Genomic DNA, 25,476 nt, shown 5'->3' with positions numbered 1-25,476 from the left:
AACCCTGTAGGGAGGAAGAGCCAGAATACTGCGCAATGGATGGGTTAACAGATGACTGGGAGTCAGCGCCTGGCACGGTCCAGCATCTGTCTCCAGCATGTAAGTACCTTGAGAAAACCCACGGAAACAAACGGGGAGATGCTCTGCCAAAACAACTGCTTTGTCTATGAAGTGAGAAAGAGAATATCTGGCTAAAGAACTGTTGGATCACTAAAGACAACCATAGGATTACACGCAGGACTGGGAAGGACCACCTGGGTCGCCAAGCCCAGTCCCCTGAAGATTGGAGTCTTCATCACCACTTCACCTCCAAGCCAACCTTCAAAAAGCTCATGCATCAAAAAAAGAAAGGGGTGTCCCTCCTCCCAAGCAGAGGTTCAATTTGCAATCTCTCCAACAAGACTTGTTGCCAACACATCAAATATTTACACTTACACCAGTATAAATTGCAACATATGCATAACAAGGAATGTTAGGTTTCCTAAATTCATCAACTTAAAAAAAAAAATAATCTCCACTTCCCCCTCCTAATCATTTACAGGTCTATGCCCTTGGGATTACGGTTCACTTCTCTCCCTGCCTTACTGGCCAGAGAGACTAAATGAAATCCTGACATACAGCAGCAACTGGAGTTAAACAGAAATTATTTGGGCATATCAATCTAGTAAAGCAGCAGGGTACCACATCCCCAACCACCACAACGCCTGTCGAGATTGGAACAGACGTGCTGCACTACATTTTTGCGTCTCAAGAATTAAAAATCACAATCGTTTTAACGTCTCTCCCTTGAGGGGAACGGTTACTGTGAAAACACATCAGTCACAGCCAAAACTACTGTTAAATACTCTGGTAATTCAAAAGAAAAGTAAGCACACAGCACCTTCGAGATGGTGGTACTGGGGGATACTGGACTTGGACGGGGGCCACGCCGTCCTCAGGTTGATACGATTTTTCCTCGGGTAGGGACTGTTTCAGTGTAATGCCCAAAATGTAACTCCTTATTTGTTCATCTTCTGAAACTGTTGCACTAATTAAATAATGAGCTAGTATCAAAAGAAAGTGCTAAATCACAATTGAATATATGCTAAAAAAAACCAACCCAAACCCAACCCTTCAGGGCAATAACTGCATTTAAAAACAAGACAGGTGCACAAGAGGCTGGAGAAGGGAGTCTCCAGGTATTCAGTGCGTAAATGGGAAGAAGTTGTGTCCTTGCCATGGAAACGTCAAGTATTGCAATGCAACAGCTCTCTGGAGGGGAAGCGAGCTTTGTACCATCGGTAATACTTGGCCACAACCACTCTGGGGTGAAAGATCCTTTGCAGACTCTTTTCCTGAAGTTATTTCCATTTGCTAGAAAAGCGTGGAGGAGCTTTGAAAACAAAGGATGCAGACTTACCCTGCAAGGCTTCTCACACTGGAGGAAGTTATTTCCAAGGATTTGGTGTTCTCTACTGTTCACCCAGAAGTGAAGCAAATTTAAGTACCGTCAGAGATGCGCACACCACTCCCACTGCTAAGACTTTCTACTGTACTCCTTGCCGGGCTGCGTGGATTCTCAGTAAATAAGGATTTTATTTTTTCCTCACCAAAAAAACTGCAGTGCTACATTTAAACCGTGAACTGGATTTGCTCTGTATCATTTTGCAGGTTAAAAAAAAAAAAAAAAAGAAACGGGTCGAAAGACGTTTGTCTCAAACTAGAAAAGGCGACATCGCTCTCGGAAGTCTCGACTTTCCTTTGCTAGAAACGGAGCGAGCTGCTTTTCTCGGCTGGGGGCTGGGATCCCTTTCCCCCCTCTGCTTTGGGAGCCCTCACCGAGCAGCCGTGCACCCGCTCCGAGGCAGACACCAGTGCCAGATGGAGATGATCGTCGTGTCGGCAGGCCACTGCTTCTTAGGTCTCTGCCCCGTTACTACATTTCCGTGGTAGGAGCAGCTGCCCGGAGATCAGCTTTTCAGAGGCAAACAGAAAGGAAGATAATGGAATGAATGATTTCCGAGTCATACAAAAACCAGTGCTGGGAAAGACGAGGCACACGGCCAGGAGATGAGACTGGGAGGGTTATGGACGCAGAGCGGAAGCTGTGTAGTTTAGGCAGGGCTGCCTGTGATCCCAGCTGGGCCCGGACGGTCCCCCTTGGAAAAGGCACGTGCTCTAGTGACCCGGTTTTAGGAGGTGCTGAGGAACCTGCCCTTCCCAGCTGAGGGCAGGGGGAGATGCACGAGCTCAGACCCTCAAAAATCAGGGGTACATGTGGGCGACTGCACAGTAACTGCTTATGTGTAGAAGCCGCGCTGCCATCACTATCATGAATCCAGTTTCTCCTTGAGGGATACAGAAACCCTCAGGGCACTCTTATAGCTTGGAAAGATGGGCTTGGAACTAGATGCTCTCTGAGGTCCCTTCCAACCCCAACCATTCTATGATGCTGATCGAACCCCAGCGCAACCTCTCGGAGCACCTCGGACACAGCAATATCCTCACCATCCTGCTGTCCGCCCCGCTCTGGCGGGCAGGAGGTCCCTCTGCTTCGGGGGTCTTCTGGCAGAGGAGCGCTGGCTCTATGTTAAGGGACCCCACAGCATGTGAAATATATGTACTAGACTGAGCTTTCCCTTTTTTTTTTTTTTTCCTTTAAGACAATCCTTCTAGTCCACTCACTTGGGTTCTTACCGGCCCTTACTTAAGTTATTTTGAAGTCAGTTTGCCGCTCGGTGCCATTAAGCCACAAATGACTTGGGAGATCAGACTCATTCCTGAGAAAGAGCTAAATAAAGATTTTGAAACATCAGATTTCATCACACATCTGGGGAAACAGAAGCTTTGAGGCAACAGCTCTAAAGCCCCAGCAAAACTCAGACAAGCTTCGTCTAGTCCCTAAATACCAGGTGCAAGTGACCCAGGGCTGCTGTTCTGACCTCTGCCCACTGATGCCAACTGGTGATCGCAAAGGGAGATTTGGGGTAAATTGTAAAAGCTGTTTTGGAAACTAGAGATCCGAGTGCACCCTCTTCCCCATTTATGTCTAAGGTGTCCACCCAGACACGCCATGCAGAGGTGAGTGGGTAGCTGCCATCCACGTCTTCACAGCTAACACAGACCCACCGTCACCACCAGCCCTCCAAAACCGGGCTGCGGGGCATTTTGCCAAGATGCAAAACCCACGGCGAGCTCAGACGCTCACCTCTGGGTGCACATCAGCCACCACACGGCTGCACCCCGCTCCCGCTGCCCCGGCTGCTCAGCCCTCTGCCCGGGAAAGGCGCTGCCTGCGAGGGGCTGGTCGGGGTCCGAGGCGCAGCTCTGCCATGAGGCCATCTGGGAGCACTTCACCCGTCGGGAGAGTGAGGCTGAGCGTCGGGGTTTGCTGCCACGGTGTGGAAGCCTTAAAACTGCTCTGCAAACGGCGCGAGCCGTGTACCCCCGAGAGGGGGGCAAGTGCATCCCCATCCGTACACGGGGAAACTGAGGCAAAGGGAGGCGAAGCTGCTTGGATGCACAGCAAGTCAGGGAGAAGCAGCTGTGCATCCAAGCTTCAGAAGAAGCAGTTACTCATCAGATCCTCCTCAGTTTCATCCCAGTGAGCTTTGCAAACGCAAGCGAAGGAACTGGGGATAGGACCACGGACGGCTCGCCGGGGCTTTCACGGGGTCCTGAACTGCTGTGGGGCATTCCCAGACCCGTCCCAGCTCTGCTCCGACCTGTGCCAAGTGCCCTGTGGACTCATGCAAACGATTCCCAGCAATATTCTGGAATTAAAAGCTGCTTCTACTGAGATATACAGAAATGGGGACATCTTCCCGGAGGAAATACATGTGCATTTGAGAAACAGCCAGAAAAGGCAGAGGTGCCCATTGCAGGGCCATCTCTAAGTGAAAGCCTCGCTCTCAAGGATGGAAGGCGACAGATGTTTCAAAATCCCTGTAGCCCTCATCGTGCAACGGTTTGCAGACTGAAAACAAGCTTTTGGATCGGCAGCAGACTGATTTCAATCATGTTCCTCCCGTTGGCAAAAAAAGTACAACTGCAGCAAACCCGCTGAACACAGCAGAGCTCCGTCTGCTTTATCGGACCTCGAACAGCGCAGTATCCAGCCCCTCCCAAACACCTTTCCTTCCCAACACGGGACTAACAACATGTGCCTTTAAAAGCTTAACCTCTTCGCAGTCTGCCCATCGCTCACGAGAAGTTTGGTGAGTGTAAACAGAGGGACTACGGAGGGGAAGAAAAAAAAAAATCCTACAAGGGACTGAAATGCATGCAATGAAAGCTGCACCTCATCTCTGAGAGGGGACAGAGCTCACAGTGGGAACCACCACCCCCAGCCCAAACCAGTGCTCCCATCAGAGCAGGTTTTCTGCTCCAGGCTTCGAGGGGAGAGCCTGCGGGCGAGGGTCCCCGTGAGGAAATCTAGTGAAGGTGTGTTACTTGCAGACAGCATCACAGTGGTTAGTGTCGATTCGGATGGCAGGTAGAGAAGAGGGGTGAGTTCACTGGAACAGTACGCAGCCGTGGCTCAGTCGGGAAGAGGATCGAGGAGGAGGGAGTGCGTGCACCGCGGAGACAAGAGGTCTCCATCAGTCCAAGGATAAGAAGGTGAAATAGAAAAAAAAAGGCCTGGGGAGTGTCACGTTGCCCCAGGGATTCACAGTGCCAGAGCGAGGGGAAAGACGTGAAAACGGCAGGCGGCTTCCTGGATCCACACCTCCGATTCCCCCAGCCTGCATCCCTCTGCACCTCCCGCCTCACCGGCATCTAACAGCGTGTTACCCTTGTTTCCGAGTAAGGAGAATTCACAGTGTTCAGTAGTGATCAGGTACAAAAGCCGTTTAAGTCTACAGTCTCCTACGTGCTGCTGCCTCTGACGCAGTGCCTACGCGGGGCTCAGGGCGAGCAGCTGGAGGAGGAGGGAGTTTAGAACAGCAGACAGATCAGATCGCAAAGGCACGGTTAGACGGGGTGGACACGGGGTGTGTTTGCTTTAGAAGATAGTGGTCTCATACTTAGTGCTGAGGGTCCGCTTGGAGTCCTGTTTGGGGTCCACGACCCAGGAGACACTGGCATGAGACTGGGAGTCTTGGTCCACTTCAGGGGGCTCCAGCTAGAAAAGGAGGAGAGAAAGGGCACGTTAGGTCACCCGTGCCTCTGGGACGGAACGAGTGGGGATTCAAAGCACGGAGAGGCTGCTGCTCTGCCTAACGCCCATCCCAAACTCTTGCACGTGTGCGGGGGAAGCTGCTCTTGCTGGGGAGGCGTTTGAGTCCTTCGCAGCTAAAACACGTCTAGCCACGTCAGTCTCAACCCAGCACCCCGAGATGACCTCCTGCGTTAGGCCTGCAAGCCCCTATTGCCGTTAGCCACAGCTTCGCTTCGTCTCACAAACAAGCATGAAAAATTCAGCCCTATAAAGATGGCACTACAAAAAAAACCCCAACAAAACACACACAAAAAAAAAAAGAGGCAGAGGGAGAGAGAGGGAGACAGCTCCTGGCAGGTGAGCTCCCACATGATTTACTCTCCTGACCAAGCATGGCTCTTTCATCTTGTCCTCCTAAATCAGGATCCTACAGGAAGGTTAACAACACCAGAAAGAGCAACGCGGTTAGTTGAGAGCTGCCACTCTACATCAGCGGGGACGGACAGGAGCGGTTTATCCCTGGGGTTCATCTGAGCCCACGGCACGGCCCTGGAATGAGCGGGGAGGGAAGACAGCAGCGAGGCAGGACACGGGAGCACAGCAGGAGAGGCGGGATGCGGGGAGGCAGGCGGGCCGGCGGCAGCTCGGGTCGGTTCGGAATGGCAGATGGCAGGAAGAAGGGTAAAGACCTTAGCTCCGGGACTAACAGACTGCAGCGGCAGGTAGGAGGGGCGGTGAGTTGTACAGGTGTGACAGTAACAACAGCGAGTGTCGGGAGGGAGCGGCACCTGAGCGGGGGGAGCAAGCAGAACACAGACAAAAGGAGACATTAAAGGAAGGCAATGGCTTATGCAGCAGTCCCTGCTCCTCAGCAGCTCCAGTCTTGGCTGGTTTTGGCTACAGGGGCACCCCCGTGCTGCAAACCGCAGGTTACCTACTGATCTTACTGCAGCTCTGCAAGGTTTGCACATGGAAGCTGCGCTGGACCCAGAAGGGCACTTAACCCCCATCCCACTCGGGCTGCTTCCACCTCTGCTTGCCCTCATCCTACCAGGAGAAGCCCTAACACCGCAGCAGGAGTGTCGGCAGAGCCACGGACACTGTGGTATCAGCAGTGCCTGAAGCTACAGGCACCATGTCCACACCTGGGCTCCCCTCCCACCATGAAGGGGGAGGTTTAAGCGTGTGGTGCCCAAGAGAAATCCCAGCTCGGACCACGCAGATGGTGCCCGGCCCGCACATACGTACTGCAGGTTTCCTCACGCCGGCTCGCGGTTTAGGCACCGGTTTGGAAGATTTCGTTTCGATCGTTTCTCCTGCTGCAGCACCCAGGGGCTTCGCTCTCTGGGCTTGGAGGGCCAGCTGGTAGGCAACCTCGAACGCCTGCCCCAGCGTCAGGATGATCTCGTACGTCAGGTTCTTTGGAGAGAGACACAAAGCCGTTAGGTGCACGTGAGCTACCTCGCCCTGCGCAGAGCCCGCGTGCTCGTCAGCTTGTTCTGCAGGCGCAGACCCCAGCAGAGCCCAACGCCTTTTCACCAGCAGGTTGCATCCTGCCGTATCCCTGGCAGAGCCGCTCTGCCCACGAGGCAGTGCTGAGCTCCTGCCCTGCAGGGGAGCTGGCACCGTGCCACCTCCGCGCTCGCACAGCCCCGGCCGGCCGGACCACCTGCAAGCCGGCGACAGCCCCACGGGCATCACAGTTCAGCAGCGTTTTGCCTTGTGAAGAGAAAAAGCCCAAACGTCTTGCAGAGACGATTCTGCCCAAGAATAAAAGCGAGTTACGCTTCCACACTGGATTAAAAGGCTGTTAAATCAGCCAATTACGCCCAACATAAATGAGAGCGTATCAGGGTTTTGTTCACAGCATATTCCCCAGGAGGGAAAAACTCCTGCCCTGCTTTATTCAGCACTGGAGACTACAGTAATGAAGCCAGACAAATATTCTCTTTGTCGACAGAGCTCCAAAGTAAAAGCATTTTGGACCAGGACTCTGAAAGGAATATTTTAGGGAATGGAGGAATGGTCCAGATCCTGTTCTATGACTCACCAACAAAGCTGAGTGATCAAACACGAGGACTGCAAAGGACTGCAGCGTGCTGGGGGACGAGATGCGATAACCCACTCACCACATCGACGGTGCTGAAGACGTGGCAGTAGTGGTGGCTGGTCTGCAGGTCCTTGGTGATGTAGGCGAACGTGCAGAGATCCTCGGGGTCCTGAGCAGCGCAGGAGATGTTCCGGATCTCGTGCTCAGCAATGACATTCTGCCGGGGTCAACCACAAGCACCCGTCACCCTTCTGGGGATGGCAAATACACCCAGCAAATGGTGGTTGTGGCGTGTACTGGGGGCAGGGAGCAAAACAGGTACTGGCAGGGAGTGGGGTCTCCCAGCCAGACCTGTCCTAGATCCCTCCCATGGTAGGAGTAAATGGCAACATGCTCCACAAGCAGCCAGTTTGCCAAGACTTCGGCATCCAGGTAACCATCACCACCTTGGTGCTTCTCAGAACCAGCTGTGGCTTCTAGAGCCACTAGGTATGACCTGCAGCCCCCAAGGCAGGTGGGACTGCAGGTCTTGTCCCTCCAGACACCAACTTCGAGGCACCTGAAGCTCACCTTGTTAGAGGCATCGATGAATTTCACCCCCTTGTATGTGATGGACAGTATTATGGTCGGGATCTTCTTCATATGCTCTGTGGATTTCTTCAGAAACGAGAACATTCAAGTCACTAGTTGTGAATAAACTCTCCCCTCCTCACCACCGCCCCAGCCCAACCCAACCCAGCGACCCCCCAGGCCACTGCCCCACAAAGGCAGGCTTTGGGGGCCTTGGACCAGGAGGGGGAAAACCTGCTCCTGGTGGAAGCAGAGGAGAAGGGACGGAGACCTAAAGCAAACCCAGCAACCCTTTCCCCAGTGAAAACACCCTCTCTCCCACTGCACAGACCATCCAACTACGCAGGAAAGTGCTGGGAGGGGCAGTTGACCAGTGACAGTGGCACAGCCCGTTAGGTGGCCTGGGCCCCTGCTCTGCACAAGGGCAGCCTGCAGGGTTTGGGAACCATAGCTGCACCAAGATCCTCCCGTTCCCCTCTCCACATCACCCACCACATGCTGTAAGCAAATCCCCCCGGTCCCCGTGGCCTCCGTACCCTCATCTTGGCACAGGCGTCCTGCGTAGACTCTGTCCCTCGGAGATCTTTGATCAACATGGAGCCCAAATACTGTTTGGAAGAGGGAGAGATGCTGAAGTCTTCAGGCAGGACATCCTGCCAACCTCAAGGCAATGCCACGGCCCCGTGAGCAGCCAGCAGCTGTGGCTGGGAAGGGACAGGCCACCCAGGGAGGGGGAGGATGCGTGACAACTCCACACGCAACAATCCAACCCCAGACCCCCCCCCTTCATCCTCGCCACCCACACAAGCCAAAAGCCACTTACGTTGGCCTCATACCCGCAGGACTCGAAGATGAGCTTCTCCGGCTGGTGCTGCCAGTTTTGGACTGGAGCATAAGGGGCAGCCAGGCTGGGGGGGCGCAGGGTCAGCTTGGACTCCCGACGGTCCTCCTGGAAGGGAAGAAACATGGATGTGAAGCCACAACAGGGCCAATATGGATTGAAACACGGATCCCAGGAGAACTCTCTGGGTTGATGCAATTGAGGTTCACAACAGCCAAGGAGGCAGCAGGCTGCGGGTGAAGGTGCCAGTGCTCATGGAAGTGTGAGCCACCCGTTTTCAAGGTGAGACTGAGGCATAAAAGAGTTGTTGGCTCTAATGCTTGAGGGAAGTTGTGCCTGACCAGCTCCCTGGCCCTCCATGCATTGTCCTAACTCCGCTCCGGCTCCAGAGAAGGGGGCTCTGCACTGAACTGCACAGAGAGGGCCCCCGGGACACACAAAAGCATCCACTGACCTGTGCTTTGTAGCGTTCAGCTCTGGAGTAGGGAGCAACCTCGGTCCCACGGTCGTGTTGCCTCTTCCCAGTATCCCCAGAGGGCAGCAGGAGATCGGCAGATCTGCCCGTGCAGGAGTCGTTCTGGCTCAGCGGTGACGATGTCTGGGACATCAAGTCCTGGCACTGAAACAAACAGACACCACGAACCGTCCTGGTCAGCCTGTGCCACAGCCGTGCCCACCCCTCGCTCCCCTTTACGGTGTCCGACACGAAGGGTGCAACGAGCAGAGTTAAGGGGGTCAGCTCCTGCCACGGCGTCACCCATCACACCGTTTCTTTGCCACATGATACCCCTGATTTCAAGGCCAGGTTGGACGAGGCCCTGAGCAACCTGATCTAGTTGGAGATATCCCTGTTCCTTGTGGGGGGGTTGGACTAGATGACCTTTGAAGGTCCCTTCCAGCCCTAACCATTCTATGATTCTATGATTTACTCCAGGATGGTTTCAAGGCAGGTGGGCAGCCCTTTCTGCCGAGCACGCCTCCACCTCCCATGAGCTCATCCCAGGAGGGCAGGAAGCACGCTGAGCTGCGGGCAGGGTGTTTACAGAGGAACAGGCTCCTCTAAAGCACTGAGCAAAGCACTCAAAGCTGCTGACGATCAGCCACCCCAGGAGAGAAGCCCTGGGAGCCTGGCGAGAGCTGAGCCCAGATGCCTGACAGCCTGGCTCTTACTGCAGGCAAGACTTGCTGCCCGTACGTGCCAAGCGGGGAGCTCACAGCTGCAACACGCATTAGCCCTATTCAAGGGGCTCGCTTAATTCGCCATTGACGTCCTTCCGCTCCCCACGCCGGAGCCAGGCGCTGGAGCGCACCAGCTGTAGCACCAGGAAATGCTGCAAATGGCCCATTCTCCTACACAGCCTCCCCGTCCAGCATATCAATCAGTTGATGCTGCACCAAAGGACTCCTCTCCCCCGCCACCCCCAACCCTGCCTTCGGTCTCATCGGTCTCGAGAGGACGTTTCAGCGAAGCGCAGATCCTCAGCTGGCTGCTGCCCATCCTGGCTTTTGTTGTCTGAAAAGGTGGAGGTCGAGCAGCGGGGTTTGTAGGTGGCACCTTCCTGGCTCCCGAGCACACGCTCCAGTGCAGTACCAGTGTTGAACCCTCTCTCTTTTTTTTACACCTGAACCCCAGTTCCTAAAAAATCCAGGGTGAGCGAGCAGGGCACAGCAGCCCAACTCGCTTCAGCTAAGCCTGTTTTGGTTGGAAAACCTTGAGAATCCAAGGCAAGAGGGAAGATCACTGCAGGAGGGCAAGGAGCAGATGTTTGGGATGGGGAAACTCCAATTGCTCCCAATTCCTGCTCCAGGAAGTCAATCTGCAAACACCGGGAGGAAGCAGCAGGACACGCTCGCCCTCCGTGGCACGCTGCCTGGCTCCCAAGCTCACAGGTTAGCTGCAAACTCAACGGGTTTTGCCAAACTCCGCTCTCAGATGTCGGTTTTCAGGAAGAACGGCGAACGCGACGGCTCCCCTCCCAGCCAACCCCCATAACGAAGGGCCATCCACTCCCACAGCGAAAAATCAACACCCACAAATCACGTCGAGTGCTATTTGGCAGCAAAAGCAAGAGCTCTAGAGAAGCCCAGCCAGCCCAGGGAGACAGAGCTCAGACTCCCAAACAGCGCAATCAAAACACAGGTCCCAGCTGCATCCCATCTCACCAGCTGAGCCATGTCACACTCCTGCCCGCGGGAAGGCTGCCTGACATCTGCCCAGGAAACACGGGGAAGAAAGGCAGCTCCGTCCTCCCCTTCGGTGCAGGCACCCACCTCTCACAGAGGCACCTGATCCGAAGGAGCTGCCTGATGTTTCCCACAGGGCAGGCATCCCGAATTTGACCTGCAAGGGCTGAATATTATCTTTCCCCACTCATTTCAATACCAGGGTCATGCCTGGGTGAGAATTTGCTGCCTGGGTCGCCGGGGTTGATAAGGTGAAAAGATACAACTGGCCACGTCAGGATTTCTCCCAGCACCGATGTGGTCGCACACTTCAGCTTTGTTTTGCACAGAGGAAATGAAGTTTGACCCACAAAGAAAACTAAGAATTGGTAAATTTGTGCACCACGTCAGCTGAAGCACGTCTGCCCAAACAAACTGGTGTTTGCTGTTGGGGGGCTGAGCCACAGCAGAATTTCAGCACAACGTCTGATTTGTCATTTGTTTTCACTCTGCCCAAGTGCTCCAGGTGCTCCAGCCAAGTCAGAGCCAGCCTGGCTGTTGTGTTTCCCAACTTCTGCTTGACCATGCTCAGAGTGGGAGTACTGGGCTCCACATCATCTCCAGCTGCAGCCGAGGTGCATCCATGGGAACAGTTTAAGGCAAAACACTCCCTCCTCTGCGCAGCCAGATGAGCAGTTGCCTCAGCACTTCAAGAACTTTCTTCCCAAGCCATCAAGCATCTGAGAACCAGGAATAACCCAAGCTTCCAGGTCAAATCGATTTGTTTTAATAAGAAAAGCACTGTTTAGGTTTACCCCTTCCTTATTTTAAAAATCAATGCTATTTTCAAAGATCACTCTCTATGCTTATGACTCTCAATACTTACTTTCAAAAGAATTTTAACTTAAATATTGACATTGTAGAGGCTTTTCCCCCCCTTTTTATTGATTTCCTAGACAGAATTTCCTGTACACGACAGCAGCAGAGTAAGGCTGAATGTGCCTCCCTCTCTGAGCCTGGATACCCATCCAGGACCTGAGGTCTCAGGAAATCATAGAATCATAGAATGGTTCAGGTTGGAAGGGACCTCAAAGATCATCCAGTTCCAACCCCCCTGCCATGGGCAGGGACACCTTCCACTACATCAGGTTGCCGAAAGATGCTGTAGAAGAAAGATCCTCTACAGTCCTCTGCATCCCCCAGAGATGACAGCTGCTAATCAGAAAGGGGACAATTATTCCTGACAGACCCGAATTTAGTCCTTTGAAAGAAAGGGAAGAAAGTGAAGGAGAGCCAGGGCAGAAGAAAGCAGCCCGGCCACCGCCAAGCACGCTCGGCACAGACACATCAGCCGGGCAGGGAGCACAAACAGTGACTCACTCTCAGCTGCGAGAACCGCGGCGGCTTTGCCGGTGGCTCCTCGTACGGTCTGTCTGCCAGGGAGGCGATGATCCTCTTCCGATGGCCGAGCAGATTCACTTTCAACACCTGCAAGGAGAGACCGCGGTCACTGTAGGTTTTCCTGCCCTCGGCACAAGCTGTTCCCACCCAGCACGACTCCCCGCGACTCCCAGCCCCGGAGGGAGCGCGGGCAGGACCGCGCCGCCGTGGCAGGAGCGTGGCAATACTCACGTTTACGATTTCAAGCTCCCAGAGGTTTTTCACAGTGTCAATAGAGCTGTAGCCACTCGAGAGGAAGGACTGAATGTAATCCTGCAGCCCCAAAGAGTCGAGCCACGCAGGAACTGAAGGCTGGCTGTTCCCATCACAGCCCAGGGGTTTCAACTGGAAAAGCACAAGAAAGGGGTTAAAAACCCCAGGCGGCTGGGATCCTAAGGCATACAGCATCAATTAAAATCAGTTTAAAGAGCATCATCATCTCCACCAGCAGCTTTAAAGTAAAAAAAAGTCACTGTATAACAGTGCTTGAGATCAAGAGCAGCAGGAGGGACAGTCACTCTCTTCCCAGCATAGTCATCCCATCCACATAGCTTGGTGGACCAATATACTCCTCCTCCTTCTCCTCCCTGCTATTCCCAAACCCCTTCCCACGGCCCCTGCCATCCCTCCTTGGGTCACAGGGACATGGCTGGAGTCACAGGGACTGGCTTTGGTTTCCTCTGCTTTCACAGCCGTGCTGGGCAAAGCCCCGTCCCTGCTCCACGTGGAGGAGTGTCGGTGCTGACCTTCGGGAGGGAGCGAGCAGCCTGGAGGAGCTTCCGACGGTGCTGCGGGTCACCGATCCCGATGTCCCGAAGGTCCTGGTCTTCCATGACATTACAGCCCTGTGGAGACAGGAAGGAGCGACATGGGAGCAGAGGGGAACAGAAGCCACATCAGGTGTAGGAGCAGAGATCATGTGTGTTACAGCACCATCCTGACCTCACCTCCCAGCACGTCCCCGGAGGAGGAGGAGGCAGAAGGTTCCCAAGGATGGCAGCTCTGCCCTACGTACCAGCCTCGGGCACCAGGAGGGCTGACACGAGGGGCTGCAGCACAAACATCAGTGGGGCACCCCCTCCCTCCCAAAGCTGCTCTGCAGCCTCTTCTTCCATCCGTCAGATTTCAGGCATCGCTTACACTTTTCCATCCGACGCACAGATGCTTCCATCGCTGCGTGACAACGCCCAGGTAAACCCCAGCTCCCCTCCATGCATGGTGCCTGAGAAGGGGCACCGGCCTCTGCTCAGCCTCCCTCCACAGCCACAGAGAAATCCCAGTTTCTTTCCGTGAGAGCAGGCACCCTGGCGAGGGTCAGACCTATCTCCTGTGCCCCCAGCTCGGAGACAGCCCACCTCGCTCCGCCTGCGATGCTCCGGTCGCCGCGCACCGCTCTGTTAAAGCCCATTTTCTGCCCCCCTTCCCCCTGCAGAGCAGGAGTGGATGCCCGCAGAGCACTCTGACTTCACCTCCTTCTTAAAAGCCTCCAGCAAAACCCACTTCCCTGCCCCTCGTACCTGGGGAGAGCTCAGCGGGAAGCCCGGGCACGTCTCCCCATGGCTGGAAGAGCCACACTGCTGTTTGACCGAGGGCTTCGGCTTCAGCCTGGACCACCCCCCCCTCCCCAGACCTGCCTCCCTCTGCTCTCAGGAGAGTCAGAACAGCACTCTGCTGTTCCACATTTTGGTTTTATAAGAGAAACCTAATTAAAATTGGCTGTTGGGCAGTAGGCTGCTGCAGGGGCAGGCAGGCTGGGGAACAGCGGGCTGAACGGCCAGGGCTTCAGGAGGGAGAGGCGAAGGGAAGATGGCCAAATATCCTCTTTAAAGGGCAGCAAATGTTTTATATTCCTTCTCACCCCGTGCGTTCTGTAGGATGTTTTGCTAAGTACCTTCTGCTTGAAACACAACAGCCAAACGCGAAGGCGGTGAGCTGGACCCACCTGAGCATCCCCCCACCCCAGGGACAGTGCTGCCTCCTGCAAGGGCAGAGGAGGTGGAACGGCCTTTCCCACTGCCCCTTCCACTCCCAGATGCTCCTGGACAAGCACACGGTCCTGTTTACAGCCAGGGCAGCCCGTGGGGAGAGCTCACCTTTGGGAACGGCTTTATGAGGGTCACCAGGTGCATTTCACGGAGCCAGAGTGCTCCTGGCAATACCAGTGTCCGCTCTGCTCCCGACTTGCTTGGTTTGTGCCTGGCCTGACAGCAGCAAGGATGGGCAGCATCGCTCCCATCGCTTCCACGGCCTGCTGTGATAACTGCAGGGTAGGATGCCACGCGGCTCTCTGTCCCGGAGAGCTGCTCTTCCCCTGGGCCGCAGAGGTAAGTGTTCAGAGAAACGCAGAATTAACGCTACAGGTAAGAGATGCCCGAAGCAACCTCGGTGGGAGAGCTGCCCTCAGAGGCCAGGCTGCAGAGAAACAATCATTTAGCAAATGACAGTGGCAAATTAAAGCAGCGGGCGATGGGGAAGCAGGGTCTGCAACACTCCCTGACCATCAGCGCCCACTGCAGCGGAGGCTCCTCTGCCCCCGTGCCACCCAGGCAGGCAGGGATGCCCAACACCCTCAATTCCTGGCAGGCCACGGTGGGGACTGAGACGGCAGATGCCAGCTGCAGTACAAAAGCATTTGTCTGAGTTGTTTAAACAGCAGAAAGAGCTGGGACTAAAGACCCTGCAGCCGATTTAGGGTGGTTCGCTCCCTGTTTTCCAAAAGATTGGTTTATACCAGCAGCCTGCGGTGCCGCTGCCAGCTGGAAAGAGCCACTGCCACTGCCCGAGATGGCGCCGTGGGTGGGCAGCAGTTCGGGGGTACCTGCCCTGCCTTTCTTCGATCTCACCCCACGTCCTGCCAGCAAGGCTGCATGAAACCCCTGGGTCTCACCCAAGCGGTGATGCTACACACAAAGCTCTGTGCAAGGATGTAACTGTGCCATATAAGCTGCCCCGTGCACCCCTCGATTGCACAAAACGGTTGAAGGCTTTGAGGGTGCCCGTTCGGTGCAAGAGCAGCAGCAGGCTCCGTTGCACCAAGAGCAAACCCGCTGCATGGGTGAAGCGGAGAGGCCGTCGCTGTCAGAGGCAGTGGTCGCACTGGCTCGTTAGCAGCAGCAGCAGCATCCCACCAAAAAAAAAAACCAAAGAAAACATCCCCCCCCTTTCTTGCTCACAAGTTTTAAGCCACATTTAATGTGCATTTGTGTAACAGCGGGAGATTGTGTGCTGAGCTCAGGGGAAGAGGGAAAGGATTAAAGGCAGCTCAGCTCCCCAGACAGGCACCTCACCTGGCACGGCGGTTTTGCGAGCTACAGCTCTGCAACAGGGGCTGCCAGAAGGTCCTTGGGAGGCAGCACGTGTGCAAGGAATTCATCTCCTAGAGGGTGATGACTTTTAAAGGGCCTTTTTAAATGGACACAAGAGGGCTAGAGCAAGCAACGGGATTCCCCCATAAGCCTGGAGAGCAAAGCATTACTGCCCTGGCTGGGGGAGGCAAAGGGAAGCGCAGGGACTGACTCGCCAAAGTCCCTGCAGTGGCTTAATGTCACACTTGGGGTTCCCGAAACCTGCAGTTCCCGACACCTCAGCCCGCCCTGCTCCCCAGACCTGCCCATCCTGCTGCTTAACTCCTCTGTAAAGTGCTGGGTGCCAGAGCTGCAGCAGGCACAGGGGCTCGAGGGGGATGCTGGCAAGGGCACGGCTTGCAGCAAACCCTCCACGCACCGACCAGGACGGCAAGAACAGTTTACACCTGTAAGAGCTGTGACAACGGTGACGTGTAATTTCCAGGTATAAAAATTAAACGAGCGTGCTGATCTTATTTACATTTTCACCCCTGCTTATTTTCCAATGTTGAGCCTTTCTAGTGCCAACCCACTTCAGCGCAGCAATGCCTGGCTAGCACAGCCACTCTCCCAAACCAGCAGCACAGGGCTGGCAGCTCACGCTCTCCCAGGCTGCCTGTTTTATGCTGACACGGCCAGTGCCAGGCACAAGGCAAGGCGAGAGGTGTTCTCCCACTTTAAGCATCTCAAATTCAAGGAAAATTGCTTGCTATGTAACAAGGATATAAGGTAGTTAAATACTGTAAAGCCTACAGCTTTCTCCAACGCTCCTTATTTTTATGTGTCACATTAAATTCCCTCAGTGCCAGTCCGTATTCTCAGGGTACTTAACGAGGACAGACAAAGCATAGCAGCTCCCAATAAATCATTCCAGTCTATTGTGCACGAGCCTCCGCATAGAGAAACATCCTTTAAACCCACCCGGATTTCATCTCCTATGAAAAAAATAACCTGCCACTGAAACAGATAATTAAATGCAAACACACTGGAAATCTTTTAACCTTTGCCACCCGAGCAGGCGAGCTGTTTAAACCAGCCTTTACACCTGTTTGCATTTAACACGCTGTTCAGACAAAAGCCAAGGGGCACAGATGCTCTGCCTGGGCCACCGCTGCCACCTGCCTCCGAGCCACGCTCTTCCTCTTGGTTAGTGCCCTGCTCTTTGCTCGGGCTCCTGCGCCTGCAGAACCACCTCTCTGCCCAGCCAGCGACTACTGACTTGGCACAAAAGGCCACCCTAAGCAAGGAGGGTTCCCAGCTATGGAGACCCAGCCGCGGTCTGCCACGGCTTTCCTCCTTCCCTGCCTCTCCCGGCATGTCTCGCTCGCTCCTCACTGCCAGCCCCATCCTTCCTGACCTCCACGCCACCCGCTCAGGTGGCACTGAGCTGCTGAAGGCTCTTAGGTCTGTCCCAGAACCAGGCAAGAGCCATTTCTTTGCTGCACCGAGGAGGGAATGACCGGAGACACGTCCGCACCCAGCAGCTCGCGGAGGAAAAGGGAACGAGGAATTCATCACCGGGATGAAACAAAGCCTCTTCGTTACCAAGGGCTGCTCAAAGGCAGATTGCCTTGATGCAGAATTCCAGAATAACCACCGTAAGAGGTTTATGGGGAGTTTGGTTTTCATTTTTAAACACCAACCCCAATGCAGGTTTTTGTTTGCTTTTTGCTCGTGTGTTTTTGGTGTTTTTTTTTGTGTTTGTGATTTTTTTTTTTTTTTTTAAAACAAAGGTCCCCTTTGGTACTGACAGAAGTCAATAACCAGGTCAAAAGATGTCATCTCCCAAGCGTCCCACTGAAGGCTGCCGAGCAGCCCTGGCAGCTTGACCCCCAGCTCACGGCATCCCGAAGTTGGATTCGGCAAACGCTGGAGGCAGAGGAGAGGAAAGCTGCTCCTCTATGATCCTCCAGCAGCAGCCTCAGAAATGCCAATTAGAATCCAAAAGACTTTCTGAAGACGGATTTCAGACTTCATTCGTTCTGACAAGTGCGTTTTACCTTGCGCGTTTCTCCCGGCTGCGGGGCTGAGCGGAGCGAGCGCAGCTCAGGGCTGTGCCGTACCAGAGCTCTGGCTTTCGTCCACGCCGGGGAGCGGGGACATCCGAAAGCCCCGTTCATCCCAACACCTCACCGTTTTCTCCTCGCTTCCATCAGGAATCAGCTCTCAGCATCTCCTGCACTGCAGGTGGCTTGTTCAGGGTTTGTTCCCAGAACACACATCCTCGCGTTAATCCAGATTTCAGTACAGCACCATGCCCGCCGTTAATCGGTCTTGGCAGAAAAATCTTTGGTGGTTTTTTTATTCCCAGAAGAGCTGGGATGATGCCTAAAAAAATCCACCAGGAAGCAGAGGTTGAAATTTTGTTTTTGCAACGGATGCAGGAGCACAACTTCCCCCCTAAGCTCCAGCTGCACACACGTGCGTTGGATCAAGGAAGGGACTATTTCTCCAGTGCAAGAGCATCTACGCTGGGGTGATGAGTCCTCCTGTGCCCCCACCAGCAACCCAAAGACCCTGAATGATCAGCCTGATCACAGACATCTGAAATTGGGCAAGATTTATCCCATTACCCAAGTCCAAACTGGCAGAGACTAGCTGCCAGACAGTCCAGAGGGGCCTTCATCCCCCAGCCTGGCCTTCAGCTTCCTCAGAGCTGAACAGAGCTCCACGAAGGGTATCTCTGAAACCCTGTCTCTGCCCTCCGTACTGCCCTGAAGAAGGGCAGAGATCTGCCAGTGACCTGCATCCTCGTCTGGGTTGCCCCGGGGAGCCCCGAGGGATGCTGGTGCAGCCGACCCGCCTGCAGAAACACGAGCTTTTAGAGAAAGGGTCTGCTTTAGTCACGCTTCGCATCTTGCACTGTAATTAAACAGCCTGCAAGGCTCCAGGTTTCTCATTAAAGAGAGGGTAGGGGGGAAGCACAGTCCGAGGTGACACTGTAGGAAGGCAGCGTCTCCCCCCGCCAGCGAGGTGACCCCGAAGGCACGCGTGCCAAAATCAGAGCTGCTGAAATCTGCCAGCCTTCCTCCTCCAGCAGGCACTCTGCGGGCACTTAACTACCCAATTTTCAGATGCTGCTTCTCGCACAGAGCCCTGGCTTCAGTCCATCCTCTCTTCCTGGCTAAGGAAGGGCCGGAGGCACAGAAAGTTTCGGACAGGACACGCAGTCTCACCCAGCCGGCACCGCAGCGTATCGAAGCCCGACTGCCTCGCTCAGCCCAAGTGCTGCCTCTGCTACCGAACCCCGTATTCACGGCTGGCGACGGACTGCAGCGAAGACAGGGGCCCAGAACGTGTTTGCTATTAAAAGCAACAGATGCAAAACCCAAACACAGCTTTTCCAGAATACAAAGGCTTCTGCAAACATCTATAGCAGAGTGCCTTCAGCTGGATGAGCCAAAGCATCCATTTTTTCTTAGATTAATGCATACAAAGCTCTTTTTCTTTTCGTCCCTCCCTCCATACATTCAAGACAATTTGCACCTGGTCAAGGATTTTGCTGCCACTGCTGTTGCTTTACTTTTGGCAACCAAAAGCCTGGATGTGGGAGATGGAGATGCATCCAGCTCACCACAGACCCAGCCTAAACAGGGACAATATGGAGTAAGTCTTGAAAACAGAGGTTGCACCTTCCTTAGCCTCAACACCACTTAGATTTCTCTTTTTCAGGTGAAAAAAGGATCAAGAACCCTCCTTTGGGTCCCGGCTAGCTGCAGCCTTCAGGAACTTAACGCAAGCAGGCGGTTCAGGGTTTGCAGCCCAGAAGACAGCAGCTCAATTACATGCCCAACAAGGGGATTTGGCGAGCCCTGCGTGGCTCTGCCTGAGATCCTGGGTGCTCCCGCTGCCAGACCCATAAAAAGCCACCGGGCTTCACCGCCCCGCAGCCTCAGGCAGCGTCCTGAGGATAAGGAAAAGCAGCAAAACTCAGAAAGATGAGCTATAGCGAAGGTATTCCTGGGAGCTGACAAAGCCATGGCAGCCAGCAAAGTGCTCATCATCCCCAAAACCATTAGCAGTTAATGACGAAGCACCTTCTCTCCCTGCAGGGTTTGGAAGCTGCACATCCAGCCCCTCCGAGCTGGGTTCAAACCCATCTGAGCCACCAGTCGAGCCCACTCCCACTGCAGACCCCAGCCAGCCTCGACCTCCTTGCTGCGAACAGGGCTGGATGAGTCTGCACTTGGAGTACAAAAACCCTGCTAATATATCTTGTTCAACAGGACAAGAGCAGCTAATGCCTCGTTAATGGACTAATTTATCAGCTTGTCCTAGAAACAAGCTTGCGTTCTGTCTGTATATCTGCATGATTTGCACTTGGGGGCTTTTCACGCAAGACCCCCCGTGATAGCACAGAGCATCACCCTCTTTTACAGACAAAACCAAGCTAAAACCTCCCAAAATACAGCCTTGATTACAGGCTGAACACTACAGCTCCCTCAGCCATCCCTGGCTGCTCAGCACCTCCAGCAAACCTGCACAAGCAGCTTTTTTGTCTCAGAGCAGGCTGACGACCCCAAAACTGCGACCTGCACACCCTGACTTCAGAGCCAGGGACCAGCACTTGGTCACGTATTTGTAACTGGCCTCGTGATCCATGGTTTCATGGATCCAAGGGTTTCATCCCTTCCCTAATGGTATCTGCAGTTTGAGATAGCTCAGTGGAAACTCAGGGAAAAGAAGTATTTGTTTAGCTAAGGGCACGACAACGAAGCCCCAGCTCTTCACGGAGCATTGATTGTGGAAAGGGCTCATACACAAAACCCTACAATAAATCCTAGATTAACACACAGCCACTTCGGTTTTGTTTCATTTTCTTCCCCATGCAGACTGGCGGCTTGACAATGGCAACGGAGGGAATCGGTCATGGTTGTCAAGTTCAGGCAATTTTATTGAGAGAAAAAAAGAATTAACTGCTACTTTAATGGCTTTTTTAATGTTTATTGAGCCTGGAGCTACTAATGAATCAAATGTAAGTATCCTCTAAATTGCCAGTTCTGGTCCACCCACTTTGCTGCTCAAAATCCACTCCAAACTCGCTGCTCTCCGTGAAGTCCATCTCCATCATCTGGGGAGGTTCAGCGCAGCTCTGCCGCATTCCCCCGGCCAGAGCCGCGGGTGAGGAGCCGAAACGCTCTCTCAGACCCCGGATCATTGCACGTCTCCGCTCTCACCATTCCCTTCCAGAGAAAACCCAAACTCCATACCATCATGGACAAAGCACAGCCCTTGTGAACCACCCAAGTAGTGTCTGAAACCCACTGAAGAGCTGTCCAAAAAAATTCCGATTCTACACTTATAGGGTGTTCATCCAGGGCATCAAAATCAGTCTGAGGACCAGAAGGAAGAAATGTATTTCCAACAGGTTGGCAGCAGTGATAAAGAGTAGACAATACCCGTAACGTGGCTGATGTACTCCCTCCCTCCATCATGAAAACAAATGAAAGCCACTTCAGTAATAAATCTGCCAGCCGGCGCGAACCCAGCCGAAGAGATGCCCAAATCTGACCAGCAATGGTTAAAGGGTAGCCTGCCAGCACGTCTAGGTGTTAGCAGCATTTACTCCCCCCCACAGCAGCTCAACACACCCCAATTTACAAGCTCAGCCACCGAACGCCGCTGCAGGGCAGAGCTTTGCTGCACAAGCTTTGGGAAGACCAAGTCCAGAACCAACCACTCAAGAGCTTCTGCCTGGATGAACAGAGCTTGCTTCAGCTTGAAACCAAGCCTACCTGCCCAGGCACCACCTACCCACGGGGGCTTACCTGGGTCTATACTAAAGTATTCTCCAGCGGCTGCAATCACGCCAAGTTTTCTCTTCGTTTCACCGAGTGTAGAAGCAGTGAGACCTTCTCTGTGCGATCTCTGGTAGGTCACTCTTCTTCAGAGTTCATTACTGAGTGCAGAACACTACTGGAATATGTCAGCTAAGTTTTCCCCAGATGACTACTATAAAATGACAAGTTTTATATGAAAATAGAAAAAAGCTCTGGGGCACACGCATTCCCTGAGCAAGCCAAAAGCCTGGCTGCTGCCCAGAGGACCAGCATCTGTGAGCCAAGCTGGGCAGTTACGAAGTGCATCATGCAAAACAGAGCTACGGTTCATCAAGGACCCCAGGAGATGCCCTGTGCTCCGGCAGGACAGGTGGTGGGTGAAAATGAAGATTGTGCAGATGTCAGCTAGCACCCAAAACATGGGCATTTGCAGGACGAAGGAGACCCAGCTCTGTGCTGGGAGGGCTGTCCTCAGACCCAGGCTGGCAGACAGGCACTGAGCTGCACTTCAGCTCTACTCACACACCAAGCCAATGCCTTGGCTCTACATTTTTATCAACCGTTTGCTTGCACACACACACAGAGGAGAGAAGAGAAAGGCTCTTTCATAACGAAGACCACTGCAGGCTAATCTAACATGGCACTGAATTACATTTAATCAAATTAATGTCAGTTCTCTAAATTATTTGTGGACACCCCGTTCTTCCAAAGCCATCGTTTTTCTACCACTTCTCTCCAGTTATAAGGAGAAAAAAAAAAATATCAGAGGAGCCCACGGCACTACACGAGGAGAACAGATTTCCGTTTCTGACTCTGTCTCATTGAATCAGCATTAGCTGCTTTCCACACACTCCATGGGAATCCAAGCTTGAACAATAAAAAAAAAAAGAGCCATAAAAAACGCTTTATGTTCTCTTTTACCTGCTCATTTGTGAATCAAAATATCTTTGGACTGAATAAAAAGTTAAACTACAGAATAATGGTACGATTGCCAGAGCGTGTGAGGTTTGCCCTTCTCGGATGTCAGCCTGAAAAGCTGTCCGGGGTAGCAGCAAACATTCAGACCTCCAAGGGAAGGGAAAAGCTTTTCCAAGTATCTCAGACCCATTTCTGGGATCTGTGGGATCACAAAATACTGTGGTGAGGGTGCAAGTAATGGCATTTCCTTCCCCACTTCTGTGGGGGAATTCCACCACGAATTACTGCGATTCCCTCTTCTTACACTGGCCACGTCCCTTCTTTCCCAGCACACGGAGTCCAGCCTGGCCTTTCTCTCTAGGTCATTCCTGGGTTTGCCGCAGGGCACCGGGATGTGCTGGGCATCTCAGTGCAAAACCAACTTCCCGTGGACCTCCTGGAGGGAGCATCTGCTGCAGACACGCTGGTGATGGCAGGAGACACGATGGGACCGAGCTCTAGGAGCAGGAGAATCCCTCTTGGTCCATATCCTTGTGTCATTCTCCTACTCTTACAGCTCCCCCAGCTCGTTACCGGCCAAGGACAATTAACTGGATTCAGAGCACGTTTTCCTGAATGACACTGCTCACTCATTGCTATGGGTTTGTGATCTGACCTTTTGTTTTCCTCCTCCGGAGAAGGATGAGGCAATGGGTCTCCCGAAACCCCGCGCACGCACGGGCTGCATTCCTCCGCGCGGGAGGCAGCAGGGCTGGCTTCTCCTGGGCACTGGGGTGTTCTTGGTTCGTTAGTACTGCTAACATTTGGCATGCAATTCTGCTGAGGATTTTATTCTACTTGCAAAGCTGTATTTTTGCTAAGTCAAGGACAGCACAGCCCACGCCAGTAACACTCAGCTAGCAGCTTCAATTCAGTTATGTTTACCCATCCCATAAATAAACCTTTCCCCTCTAACGGAAGAATTCCAGCAGGATGTGAAGCAGAGCAGGAGAATTTGAAGCTCCATCTCCATTTTAGCTATTTTTTTTTTTAATCCCTGGCTGGCTGAACAGGCTGCTCTTCGAATTAAAGCCCCATATTAAAAGCAGAAGCTGAGTGTCGTAGTCCGATCGCCCCGAGCCAGCAAAGCTGGCAGCGAAGGTCACTCAGTGGCAACGGAGAGGGTGAGGGAAAGAAGCTGCTGCCTTCTGCGGGCTTCGTGCTGGAGAGCAACAGCAAGAACATCAGGGAAAGCCTCTTTCTTCGCATTGTGCATCAACACCACAACAAAGCTATTGGAGGCAACTTAAAGGGAATAAAAGAATTTCTCCAGACACAGAAATGTGGCCCAATACGCAGATGTTAGTATTTGGAAAGAGAACTCAGTCTTTTAGAAAACTAAGCTACCTAAATCTATCTTTTATAGCCCATTTCTTCCATCAATCAAGCCAAAAAAAAATTTTAAAAATTACACAATCTGAAATAAACATAGACTTCAGTCCCTTCCCAAAACCACGGACATCTAACGCCCTGTCAAATGGATGTTTAAACAATCCTGCTGACTCGCATTAGCAATATCCACCCTTGACTGGAGTCGATACTCGATCAAGGTCCTTTACTCTGAACTAGTCATCAACGTTTTTGTTTCTCCATTTGTGAAACCAGTCAGCGTCACCAAGATCAAAGAATCATAGAACGGTTTGGGTTGGAAGGGACCTCAAAGATCATCTAGTTCCAACCCCCAAGATGTCCTCGTGTGTCATATCCAACACTGCAGCGTTTTGTTTTCTTCTGCAGGTTTAACAAGAATTGTACATTATGGAAACACTCATCAAGAAACTCTGCTTTCCGTGCTGGAGCAGAGCAACACATCGGCGAGGCCACTGCTGCAAACTCAGCCCGTCTGCAGCATCCCATCCAGCACCAGCTCCTAAAACACCCAGCAGCTGTGTCCAGGCAGGATGACAGTCATTGCATTTATGTATCAACACTTGTGATTCCCTTCTCCTCACCACGGATGTGTCGGCTTGTTCTCACTCAGTAACCGATTCACAAGCCCTCAAAAAATCTCTGCAGGTTCCAAAAGTGAGAATATTCCCAACAAGTCCTGTCTGACACCGCTCGGAACCAATCAGTACTACAAGTAATACTCCATTATTTGTCCTGAATTCCCCCAAAAAAGAAACAGCAGTGGTAGAGGCACACACGCAGGCGGAGGTCAGTCCCCACTGCTGTCACCAGTCTCTTACCACAGCAGACCCGAACTGCAACACAAGTTTTTAGTTTCCTGATAACTGAAGTGCTGATCTCACAAGCTTGTGGACAAGGGGTCCGGCTGGGGCATAAGACCTCCAGCTATAAGTTACTAAAACTTTGTCCCAGATGCAGAGCTGGAATTCCCAAGAGCAGAGAAGCCTCAGCTTGACATTCACAGCCCACCCCAGCTGTCTGCTAAAACACCCTCTAACCTTCCCTTTTTATAAGAAAACCTGTACAACGTTCATGGCTCCCGTTACAGCTCACATCTCCAACTCTTCCCCTTCAACGCAAGCCTGTGACATCTGCAAGTCTCCAAAGCCTTTTCCAGCTGCCAACGTGGCCCGTTGAAGTGTATGAGCAGAGCCTGAGCGAGGGAGCAGAAGGAGCTGGACTGTTGCCCCCTCCCCACTTCTCCTCGGCGCTGCTGGACACACAGCTCATCACCTAACAACAAATCTCTGGATTTCTGCAAAAAATGGAATTATTACTCTTGGAAACAATGCATGTTTCTGCCCTCTTAGATTAACATCTAATGAAGAAGCCCAATATATTTACAGAGCACTTTTCAAAATCGCTTCACCATACTGTGCACTCATGAATCATTCCCCTTATCAGGGGGGTAAGGGCTTTTGTAACACAGGGTGCAAAGTAACACAAGAGCCAAGTGAAAATACACAGGAAATCAGGAATTCCTGAAATCACAACTGGCAAAACTACAAGAGCACAAAAAAGCACCAGACGGGCCTCTGCACCATCCAGTTTTTGTCTCTTACCAACCCTGTGCTACCTACTGGGTAGACAGTCCATTTTAAATGTCTGTTTTGAAGTGAAGAACAGCACCAAATGCCACTGTGCCAGCAAACCCCAGATTCTACCCAGTGCCCGCTGCAGTTACAGGATACGCTCTTTGTTGGACCGTTCTCTCACTCTTACTTTAAGTTACCACCTTCTGCAGGCTGAGGGCTCTCCATAAGCACATTAGAGCTTTTCTT

At 52.9% G+C, this 25,476-nt stretch overlaps 1 protein-coding gene across 6 annotated transcripts in view; it reads right to left on the bottom strand.

Moving 5' to 3' along the window:
* Nucleotides 1-4,596: 4,596 nt before the first annotated feature.
* ANKS1A (ankyrin repeat and sterile alpha motif domain containing 1A) overlaps nt 4,597-25,476 on the bottom strand; it is a 102,964-nt gene continuing 82,084 nt past the window's right edge. For 3 of the 6 annotated variants that reach the window (XM_086627412.1, XM_086627413.1, XM_086627414.1), the window contains 10 exons: nt 12,951-13,049; nt 12,397-12,549; nt 12,145-12,252; nt 9,056-9,220; nt 8,584-8,709; nt 8,297-8,368; nt 7,761-7,847; nt 7,270-7,407; nt 6,389-6,559; nt 4,597-5,104 (listed from right to left, as the gene is read on the bottom strand). In XM_086627412.1, coding sequence (XP_086483538.1) covers nt 4,985-5,104; nt 6,389-6,559; nt 7,270-7,407; nt 7,761-7,847; nt 8,297-8,368; nt 8,584-8,709; nt 9,056-9,220; nt 12,145-12,252; nt 12,397-12,549; nt 12,951-13,049 — 1,239 coding nt within the window. In that variant the 3' untranslated portion in view covers nt 4,597-4,984. Of the gene's footprint in view, nt 5,105-5,829; nt 5,929-6,384; nt 6,560-7,269; nt 7,408-7,760; nt 7,848-8,296; nt 8,369-8,583; nt 8,710-9,055; nt 9,221-10,523; nt 10,530-12,144; nt 12,253-12,396; nt 12,550-12,950; nt 13,050-25,476 lie in introns of all 6 variants that reach the window. The other 3 variants (XM_086627411.1, XM_086627416.1, XM_086627415.1) reach the window with 3 other exon arrangements.

This window comes from Tauraco erythrolophus, chromosome 27 (genome assembly GCF_009769465.1).
Source record: "Tauraco erythrolophus isolate bTauEry1 chromosome 27, bTauEry1.pri, whole genome shotgun sequence".
Taxonomy (NCBI): Eukaryota; Metazoa; Chordata; class Aves; order Musophagiformes; family Musophagidae; genus Tauraco; species Tauraco erythrolophus.
The sequence above is the reverse complement of the archived record's forward strand: the minus strand, read 5'-3'. Positions and strand labels throughout refer to the sequence as shown.